The 10747-nt window shown below is 42.4% G+C and overlaps 1 protein-coding gene across 1 annotated transcript in view; it reads left to right on the top strand.

The window, feature by feature from the left end:
* Positions 1 to 3533: 3533 nt before the first annotated feature.
* Positions 3534 to 10747, top strand: part of PLEKHB2 (pleckstrin homology domain containing B2) — a 21248-nt gene continuing 14034 nt past the window's right edge. The window contains exons 1-5 of the mRNA XM_025209638.1: positions 3534 to 3642; positions 6982 to 7029; positions 7995 to 8142; positions 9562 to 9672; positions 10512 to 10551. Coding sequence (XP_025065423.1) covers positions 6993 to 7029; positions 7995 to 8142; positions 9562 to 9672; positions 10512 to 10551 — 336 coding nt within the window. The 5' untranslated portion in view covers positions 3534 to 3642; positions 6982 to 6992. The remainder of the gene's footprint in view (positions 3643 to 6981; positions 7030 to 7994; positions 8143 to 9561; positions 9673 to 10511; positions 10552 to 10747) is intronic.

The raw sequence follows: 10747 nt of genomic DNA, 5'->3' as shown, positions 1-10747 counted from the left end.
CCTGGCGGGTCCCTGGCGGCCCCGGGCCGGGCAGTGCGAGGGGCAGGCGGGGGTCGCGGTGACGGCGGGGCCCGCGCTGCGGCCAGAGTCGCTGTCCGGCGGCAGTGGGAAGTGACAGGCTGCTCCTGGAGAAACAAAGTCAGGTTGCAAGAATCAGCGTGAAGGATTAACCGAGAGAGCGGCTGGCTTGTTCTAAGCACGGCCCCTCGGTTGGAAAGGGGAGAAACCGGGATGCCGTTTCTCTGGGCTGTTTGTTTCCCAGCCCCTCTGAGTCATAACCATCAAGAGGTTTTTCAACTGGATGACTCTGGCCCTTTCTGATTTTTGGCACAGACCCAGCCGTTATCTGGGCACAAGGCAGTGTGGACGTCAGCAGAAGGAGAGCTGCCACTGCAGTGGGTAGTCAGCTGCAGGATTGGGACACTTAGGAGGCAAAGCACCCCCGTTGTTTCACTGGTCACAGTTGGAGTTAGCTCCTGACCTTTTACTGTGGGTGGCTGGAAGGAGGAGGAGGATAGGGTAAGGACAGACACTGGTGGTAAGCGTGAAATCCTGCCTCAGCGCAAAGGCAGGTGGTGGAGGGCTGGTTATTACGGAGACTCAGCACTGGCATCCTTCCAAACCCAATCTTCTGGTAAATGGGCATTTCTGGGTGTGGCTTTTCAGCTCAGTCTTGCTTTGGCCACCCTTTGCTATACTGCAGTTTTATGTGTGAGTTAACATTTGGGTGGTTAACAACACTGAAATGTCTGTGCATCTAACTGGGGGACCCAACTGGGTAATGGGGTGTTTGTTTTTACACATGCTCCAGAGGTAAGGGGCACTTCCGAGAGCCGCTCTAATGAAAGCTCCTGCAACGTCTTGTGTATCAGCGTCCTTGTGCTTCAGAATTGTGGTGGGGGCACTTTAACTAAAGCTCGGCCAACAAGCCATAGTTAAAGTACCCCCACTGCCATTTTGAAGAATGGGGATGCTGGTACATGAGACGCAGAAGCCACTGGAGCACACTAATTAGCATGCTTCAGCAGACTCAATCCAGTCTGCTCTTACACACTAATTACAGTATGTCGGAGCAGCCTCCCCACACATCTGCAGGCCCCCTTGGGACTTAGCTTTGTGGCTGGACTGTTGCACACACAAAGAGCCCCACAAGATCCAGCTCTTGATTTATGGCCATTGCAGTTTTAATTATATTAACTCCTTGTCATTTTCTTTGCCCTCCAATAGCTGGAAATAGGGAAGGTTATCATTATTATTATTTTTAATCTGTTTTTGAGTATAGTATAAAGTTAAGGGAAGAGACATTGTAATTCTGGATCACAGTTATGCTTACTGAGAAAAATGTTACTAGTGTGTCAAAAATGTGTACTAGTGTGTATACTCAACACACTAGTGTGTATAATCAACAGAGGAAGAAGTATACATCCTCTTTAGCCTTGCTTATGGTTAATTCAGGTCCAGTGTTTACAGAACTCCATTATATTCTTGCTTTTAGATTTCCATGACTGAAAAATTTGTTCAGATCAATAATCAGTTTAAAATATTTTTTGATCCTGTGGTATATCAGTTGTGTTTATGTAAAACTGACTTAAAGTGATTGCCACTTACTTTTGATCTTGTCAAACTCTGTTCTGTAATTGTGGGGAACCTTTTTTTCAAATGTTGTTAGTTAACTGCAAATTCATAGATTTCATAGACATTAGAGCTGGAAGGGACCTCGCAAGATCATTGGGTCCAGCCCCCTGCCCAAGGGCAGGAAGTCAGCTAGGGTCAAAGGATCCCAGCAAGATAGGATCCAAGTGTTTCTTGAAAGAGTCCGGAGCAGGTGCCTGCACCACCTCCGCAGAGAGTCTATTCCAGGCCATGGGGACTCAGACAGTAAAGAAGTTTTTCCCCATGTCCAACCTAAAACAGTCTTCCATGAGTTTGTGACCATTAGACCTTGTCTTCCCCTTGGGGTGCCCTGGTGAACAGATGTTCTCCCAGTTGCTGAGGCACACCCCTTATGTACTAATAGGCTGCCACCAAGTCATCCCTGAGCCTTTGCTTCTCCAGGTTGAGGAGTCCCATGGCTCTCAGCTTCTCCTCATAAGGCCTGCTTTTTTGTCCTCTAATCATGTGTGGGGCTCTCCACTGGACTCTCAAGCTTCTCCACATCCTTTCTGAACTGCAGAGCCCAGAATTGGATGCAGTACTCCACCTGCGACGTCACCAAGGCTGAGTAAAGTGGGAGGATGACTTCCTGGGTTTTGCTTCAGATGTATTGGTAGATGCAAGCCAGAATTTAGTTTGCTTTGCCAAGCTGCAGCATCACATTGGTGACTCATGTTCATCTTGTGGTCAATCATGACCCCCAAGTCTCTTTCAGTCATGGTGCTAGTGAGTGTAGCACTGCCGAGCCTGTAAGTGTGATGTGAGTTTTTTCTTCCGAGGTGGAACACCTGGCATTTCTCTGTGTTGAATGCCATCAGGTTTTGACCTGACCAATTTGCGAGCCTGTCAAGGTCAGCCTGGATCACGAGCCTATCCTCTAGGGTGATCGCACTCCCCCATAGTTTGGTGTCGTCAGCGAACTTGGCCAGTCCGCTTCTGACACCAGAGTCCAGATAATTTATAAATACATTAAAGAGTACAGGCCTGAGAGAGGAGCCCTGGGGGACGCCACTGGTCACCATGGGCCATGTTGATTTGGTTCCAATGACTATACCGTATTTCATCTAAAAATGAAGCTTTGGGAGGCCCAGGGATGGACATTTAATTGTTTGGTACCTACATTACTCCCATTTACTTTCTACCTGGGTATCCAAGTAGAGAACAATTATATACATTTTACCCTGGTGCATAACATGAAATCATATACCAGGCACTGTAAAAATGCCAGGTGTTGTCATCCTCATCAATATCTATCCCAACTACTAGAAATGTTTCTGTTGTCTCAGTAATCCCTGGTAGTGGTTCAGTGCGATTTCTGATAGTAATTCAACGAGACACATCCCTAGATGTATTGTAATATTTCTTTTTTAAGGCAGTGCCCTCTTAAAATGATAAAGTAGTTCCTAATTTACCAATAGTTCTTGTTCTTTCCCCCTTTTCTTCTAACAATTGATTTTCTTTTTCTTTCTTAAGACAGTCTCATGTTGCTTTGAGTGACAGTTGCATCCTTGCCTCATCCTATACTCCCAACTCTTACTGACGTCAACAGAAGTTCATTGTTGGAACTCTCAACTCCCATTAACTGTCTCCCCAGATGGGGACCCTGAGTACCACACAGGATTGTGCCCTAATAGACACAGTGGTGTTTCCAGGGTAAATGTCTCCTAGGAGGAGAGAGCTGAGGGGCTGCCTGTCCTTCCTGGCTTGCTTGCTCCCTTCCTCCCTTCCATCCTCTGTTTTGTTTTAAAGCTTTTAATACAACTAAAGCTTTGGAAATTCTCATGAGTGATCCACAGGACTGAGTCCTAGCCTCTGCTGTTCAAATGCTCTGCTCTTCGACAGGCTTCCTTTGTGACTACCTCTACCTTTGTCTCCTAGGATAAGTTACTTAGTCTCTCAGTCTCTGGGGCCTGAATCACCAAGTGGCAAGAACAACAAATCCCTACCTCCCTGGGGCACTGTGAGGATAAATACACTAAATGTTGTCAGGTACTCAGCCCACACTATTATAATAAGGGCCATGTAAGTACCTTAGCAGGGGGAAGAGGTTGGGGAGGAGACCTGTAGAGAAGAGAGGTTAAAATTATTCTTCCTGGAAAATACAGAACTGAACAAATTGACAATTAGTTCCAGGGCTTTATGCAGTGATTAAGGACATGCAGTGCAAATATAGAAAGACTCTAGTGTAACTTTGTTCTTTCTGATTGCTCTAAGCTATGTTTCTCTCCAGACTTCACAGTAATAGTTTGCCACTTTAAATGTACATAAAAAATACAGAAAGAAATGCACAAGAATAAAAGCACCCTGCAGGTAATATAATTGAAGGGCTGTAACTTGAATATTTCATATGCTGTTTTCCAGCAAATACTAACTTTCCATTGCTAGGGATTAGTGGGGGAATGGGTTTCTGTGCCTAGTGCTAGCAGCAGCTATCTATTTTGCTGAAAAGGAATGCATTTGTTAGCCTGTTGGCACAGCAACCAAGCACTAGAGCATGTTGATCCTGGTTTCATTAAGTCCTGCAAAGATTTAAACAAGTACTTAATTTCATCACTCTTAGTATCACCAGGAGCGCTTGCAGTGCATAACACTATGCACTTGCAAAAGTCTTCGCAGGGTTAGGAGCTTTAGTGTGTAATATATTTTATGTCATTAAGCCATCAGTGAAGCATGATAGGAGCTTGCTTAGGACCCCTCACAAAGGACTCCAAGGAGGACTGGTCCTGCTGGCAAAATGGCTTAAATACTAGGTGTAATTAAAATAGATTTATTTCTGAGTACATTTCACAGTTTAATGTCTGTCTAGAAGCTGTTCTTGACCTCCCAACCCTTCATAATTTTATGCTCTGCACAGTGGGAGCAGTTTTTTATATTAATAGTCCTGGAAATAAGATAATTAGAATGGGAAAACTTACCTGTTAGCAGTTTGGTTTTTTCCCATAGATTTTTACTATACCGTAATATAAGGGTCAGTTAATATGGAAGAACACAACACTGCAAGTAATGAGGTACATCATAGGATAGGGCATCTACAGTCCTATCAGAACAGTATCATGGAGTCATAGAAAAATATGGTAGAACTGACCTCATGAGGTCATCTAGTCTAGCCCCCAAGTGTTGGAAGTGCAAGTGTCTGTTACAGTAACACTCAAACTATGCTGCATTGTAAAACAACAGAAATATTTTTTCCCACTTACGAACTGAGTTCAAGTTGGATTAATTTAGGCCAACCTCTCCACTTTACTGTCCACTACAGCAGTATTTCAAATTATACCTCTTTGGCCTTATGTTGCAACAAGTAAATACTGGGGTTTAGGTACAAAGGGTCTTAGTTGCCTTTAAATGCTTCTGGTTTTCACAGGGTGGACTGGATTTAAATCAAACCAATTTAAATCACTGGTCAGGAAACCTTGATTTAAGATTTAATCTTTTTGTTAAAAAAAAAAAAGTGCATTTTTGTTTTTGGATATCCTTTATTCATTTAACTTCTTGAAACTATGCACTTTACAAAAAGTAAGGGCTTGACTGTGTATGCAAACTTGCAGAGAGACAATAGAGCTGATGGGTGGGTAATCAAGTCTGTTATCTCATTTCCATATATTGCTAACAAGGTTGTTATCTAAAGAGACAACAAATTCTCCCTATGCCTGAAGAAGGGTGTTTGTGCCCAAAAGTTTGCAAAGAACAATTTCTCCAACTACTTAGTCGGTTTAATAAAAGATATCACATCTACCCAAAGAACCTTGTCTACCTATGATCTCTGGAGAGAGAAATCCACAGTTTGAAAACTGAAACTAAGCATCACAGAGATGCTCAGTGGGATCTTCCAGACTGATTTTGATATATTTTTTAAAAACTGGTGATTTTTATCCATCCTGGTTTTTCATACTAATTTACAAGCTTAACAAATTGTGGCAGAAAAGTTGACCTTAATGGAAATATGAAAAGTACTTTGATTCTAGCTGTTCTCTCTAATGCAAAGGTTCTGAAACTTTTTCTTATTGCACACCCCTACCAGATTTACCAGCTTCCTGCATACCTGTATCCTCCCTCCCCCCACAATATGTTTTGTGTATCCCTAGGGGTACATGTACTACAGTTTGGGAACCCATGTTCTAGTGAATCCTTTTAGGCCAGATAGCTGGACTCCAGCCCTTTTAAAGCAAAACAGTCACAATATTTGTGTGCTAACTTCACAAACCCTTCCCTTCCCATCCTGTTTCGTCCATTTCCATTGTAATGTTTCCAAAGCCATAATGTGGTGGCTAAGCTATTGAGTGTCATGCAATGCAGCTTCTTCCTGCACAGTGACTAACTTCTTATTCAGTCATTGAAAAGCAAAAAAGGAATAAGAACTGTCCACTTGAAAAGTGCGAGTTCAAGAGTATAAATGCACCTTACAGAAAGGCACGGAAAATTTTGGTGATAGCAAAAGCCATAAAAGATGAACCCTCTGCCTCTCTATTTAACATTAAACTGATTTTTTTCCGTTCTGGCTTTTTTTGGTAGTTGGTAGCAGCAATTCAGCAGGGACAGGAAGAAGGGGAAGTTTGGTAAAACTGAATGAGTGGGGAAATGAGGGTGGCTATGTGACTTACAAAGTGACGGGGATAAAATAGAGAAGTCCTTGGTGTCATGAGAACAGTTTCAAAACTGCTGGCAAATGAATATGTCACTCTGTCACCTGCTAAAGCAGATGTTCTCAGGCTCACGTACACAGTGGCAGCGTTCATATTGAATGTACTATTTTTGTCAATTCAGACTGACCTTAAAACTTACCTTTAAAAGTCACACTAGAGCATTAGTTGTGACTGGGTCTCCTGATACCACTGGATAGTTTATCCCCATTCACTAATTTAAGATGGGCTGGAAAATCGTCATGCACCCTTGGCAGATCACTTTTCAGATGGTATTCACTGCTGCATCATGTTCAAGGGGCCTACATGTCAGAGATGGGTTACTTGTGTGCACCCATCAGTTGAATGCACCTGGATGCTACAAGGATCAAGGACCCTTAGAGCAGAGCTTTCCAAACTTTTCATGTTGGTGACACACTTTTTAGACATGCATCATTTCGCGACACAGTAATTCAGTTCCGGGGGAGGGACCAAGGGAAGCAGATGCGAGTAAGGGAGCTCCGCGGTGCCCTTCTGCAAAGTTTTCTGCGTTTCGCGCGACACACCTACACACTGCCACCGACACACTAATGTGTCGCGGCGCACAGTTTGGAAAGCTCTGCCTTAGAGCAGAGCCTTAGAGAGTCTTCTTTCCGTTCTCTTGTTGCAAGATATTAAAGTCTCTCTATGGTGTTTCTCTTTCTCTCCCTAGATTAAACAGAGATGGCATTTGTGAAGAGTGGATGGCTCCTGCGACAGAGTGAGTGGTGAACCATTTGCCTGTTCTCGGCACATATGCCAGTGGCATGTCTAACTTTCTTCTGGAAGAATCACAATGGAAAAATATTACCCAAGGATCTTGTTTAAATGGGTCTCCAAGAATGTTGGGGATGGTCCTGCTTTAAGCAGGTGGCTGGACTAGGTGACATCCTGAGGTCCCTTCCAACCCTAATTTTCTATGATTCTGTGATCTCGAGGACCAAAGGAAATTACCTATCTTAATAACACCCCTCTCTGATCCCTGGGATTGTGTAACAGTCTGGACCCTACAGACTGAAGGGACCACCTTTCCCTTATGTCCCATCTCAGTCCCTACAGTTGACTGAAAGTAACCTCCTGCAAGTACAAAAAGCACCAAGTTTAATTAGTACAAACATATGGGAAGTCATTCTCAGCAGTAGTACCCTCTGCTCCAGAATGTCTTCCCCATTGTGGCCTGCAAGAATTTGAACGTGGATATCTTCCGAAAGTGCTGCAAGACCTTTATATGTGCAATGTTAAACTGGGAAACTTTTGTTATATACATATTATTTAATATTTTACCTGCTTTTATAAGTTTTTTTTTCCTTTTTTTAGTCTACATGGCCTTGAGCCTTGTATTGGGAAATGTAGCATATAAATCTAATAAATAAATAAATAATGGAAATGTCATTCTTGAGGGAAATGGGTTTGGTAGCCTCAAGCATTGGGCTGTATGCTTAAAGTAAACTTGCATTAGTGACCTTCATCTTTAAATAAGAAACATTGTAAAACTGGGTCCAATGCTTGCCCTTTCATTGTTTTGAAGCTGGGATTTCCTTATGCAAAACCTATTAGCAGTGAGTTTTTGGGAACTTAGAATACCTTGTTTCCAGAGTCAAAGTGAAAAGCTTTTTTGGTCATTTTTTCCTAAATAGATAATAACATTTTGCAGTCAGTGTCCTCAAAATAACTTTGTTTTTTCAGGTACTATTTTACGGCGTTGGAAGAAGAACTGGTTTGACCTGTGGTCAGATGGTCATTTAATATTCTATGATGATCACAATCGGCATGACATAGAGGATAAAATCCACATGCGAGTTCACTGCATCAACATCAGAGTGGGAAATGAATGAACAAAACTAGTTTTGATTTTTTTTTTTTTTTTTTTAAAGCTGCTCTCTAGCTAGGTCTGTTTTTTTTGTAATTCTGCTGGAAAACTAAGGAAGTAAAAATGACCTGTAAGTGCATTCTTTCAGTTTCAGGTGTCACTAACGACTAAAGGCAGTGTTTCTTTCTCTTTTTTTAATGTGGTGTTCCTAAGCATTAGAATGTGATAGAGCATCTCAGAGTTTGGTGCAGTTCTATAAAACAAATGGAGCAATGATAATCTTCTAGCAAGTCATACTGGTTAGAAGGGAGGTGAGATGGGTTACAGGTAGGTAGCAACCTACTGATGATCCTAATACAGTGCACTTCCATCAGATATGGAAGAGTTGGAAATGACTTGAGGCCGGGAGTGGTGGGGGAGGCAGGAGAACAAGACAAGAGAATCATCCTTCTGCAGCCAAAGTACTATCAAGCATATTTATAGCATGTATTCTTTTGTTATAGGGTCCATCACTGAAAAGTGATGCCTTTCCAAAGGCACCTTTCCTCAAATCCTAATACAGCCTTAACTGGCAGGGATTGAAGTGTTGTGAGGATGTGCTAGTGTATTCTTACCATGCAAATGTGGTCTCAGACTAGTGTTCCTCAGGGGGATCTAGTAAATGAATCTCCCTCTGAGAGTCTCCCTGTGACTCTCCCTGTGCCTGAAGAAGGGTACCTATGGCCAAAAGCTTGTAAAGAACAATTTTTCCAACTATTCAGTTGGTCTAATGAAGATATCATGTTTACCCAAATAACCTTGTCTACCTATGTCCTTAAACCAACACAGCTACAACCAACACTCTCTTTATAATTCAATATGTTTATGCCTCTTAACCAGCTGAAGCTTCAGTATAAATGACTTGTGGTGTGCAGGGCTGTTGTATCTCTCTTACACCACAGAACTGCTGGGGAGTCTGAAGAGTTGCCATCTGCGCTTTCAAATACTGATTTCAGATGAAGGAAGGAAACATTTGAAAATTAAACCTGGTCTCTGACAAGGGCTCCTTAGCACTACAGTGATACAAATAAACTGTGTGTGTTTGACTGTGTTCTTTTTTTTTTACCTTTTGGAGCAAGGGAGAGCTGTACATGTGATTTTTGTCCATAGTGGAACTTTCAGTTTTAACATGCTGCAGACAGGACCAGTGGGAGTGGAGCTGGTTAGATGGTGATCTTCCCTAAGAGCATTCCATTTGTAGCCAATCCAAGCTGTATTATCTTTTTCCTGACCTGGTGGGACCTCTGGGAGATTAACACTTCTATAACTGAAGCTTCTTGCTGTGCTCAAATGTAGCTTGATGGATTGAAAACACTGGATTTAGAGCACTCAAGGAGCAAAAGATTTAAGACTGTTTGTTTTCCAAAGTATCAATTTTTTTGCCTCTCTTCTTTTGCTTTTTCCTGGATCAGATTTCCAGCCTCCAGAGGGGAAGCCTAGAGACTGCTTACTGCAGATTGTTTGCCGTGATGGGAAAACAGTTAACCTCTGTGCAGAAAGTGGAGATGACTGCTTGTGAGTTTCCCCAAAAATGTTTTCACCTGCTTCCCTCCTTTCCTGCTGTCTCACCTTTGGTTGTGTTGCAATTCCAAAGTATAGCCAGTGCATATAGTACTCTCCTTCTTTCCTGTGTCAATAAAGGCAATTCCTACATCGGCTTTGTATTTTATAGAAACTTAATTTCCCTAGTGAGGAAATTACAGCTTCTGTGTAGCTCTAGACATGTCAAACTAGCTGCATTATCTAAAACAATAAAAAGTAAAGGGGTAGAATTTCATTAGGGCTACTGGGAGACAAAATGATTCATGGAATTTAACTTGGCATAGTTTAGGAAAGAGTCCCAACTCTTCTGGACTTCCTTCATGATAATGTATACTGAGGAGGAAAATGTTCTTTTAATTGGGCTCTCTTAATTGAGCCAGCCTCTTGTAGCTCCTTCCCTTCCTAAGTCACAGTTTGGGAAGGATGCAACCACTGACAGGGTTATGGGACCCAGGTCCTGTCCTTCTCTTCAGTTTAGGATCTTAACAGTGCCCTGCCCTCAGCATGGCTGCAGGTCTCCTTCCTCTTCATTCCTGGCCCTTTATTTGTTGTCTCTTGTGTTGAGTATGCAAGCCTCCAGAACAGCCTGTGTTGTTCTGAATATAAGCCTAACATGTTCTTTATGTGATAACTATGTGCATATATCCTAATGTAGTTTTAGCCTACCCCTCTAAGAACTTGGGTAGACATTTCTAAATTATTTGCCTGCTGAAATTTGGCTTTTATGATACCTTTTCAGTGTTAACTCTCTTTTTCATAATCTTAAAATAAATACCAAATATTTTTATTCAATTAAATGATGTTTCTTGCAGGGCATGGAAAATTGCTCTCCAGGATGCCAGAACAAACACAGTAAGTATGCGGTGAATATGAAGAAACATGCCCGAGTGTCAGTCAGTAGCCTAGCAGCTTATTTTGTGTTTCCTTCAAGAGCTCATTTGACTACTGTGCTTTGTCCCTCTATGGCTTGGCCAGAAAGGGGGTATGACTATCACAGATCTGGTACCCACAAATCTGGGAAAGATGGGTTGTATGACAAAGCCTGGTG

Source organism: Alligator sinensis, unplaced genomic scaffold, assembly GCF_000455745.1.
Source record: "Alligator sinensis unplaced genomic scaffold, ASM45574v1 scaffold237_1, whole genome shotgun sequence".
NCBI lineage: Eukaryota > Metazoa > Chordata > Crocodylia > Alligatoridae > Alligator > Alligator sinensis.
Note: the sequence above shows the minus strand (reverse complement) of the source record. Positions and strands in the feature narration are given on the sequence as shown.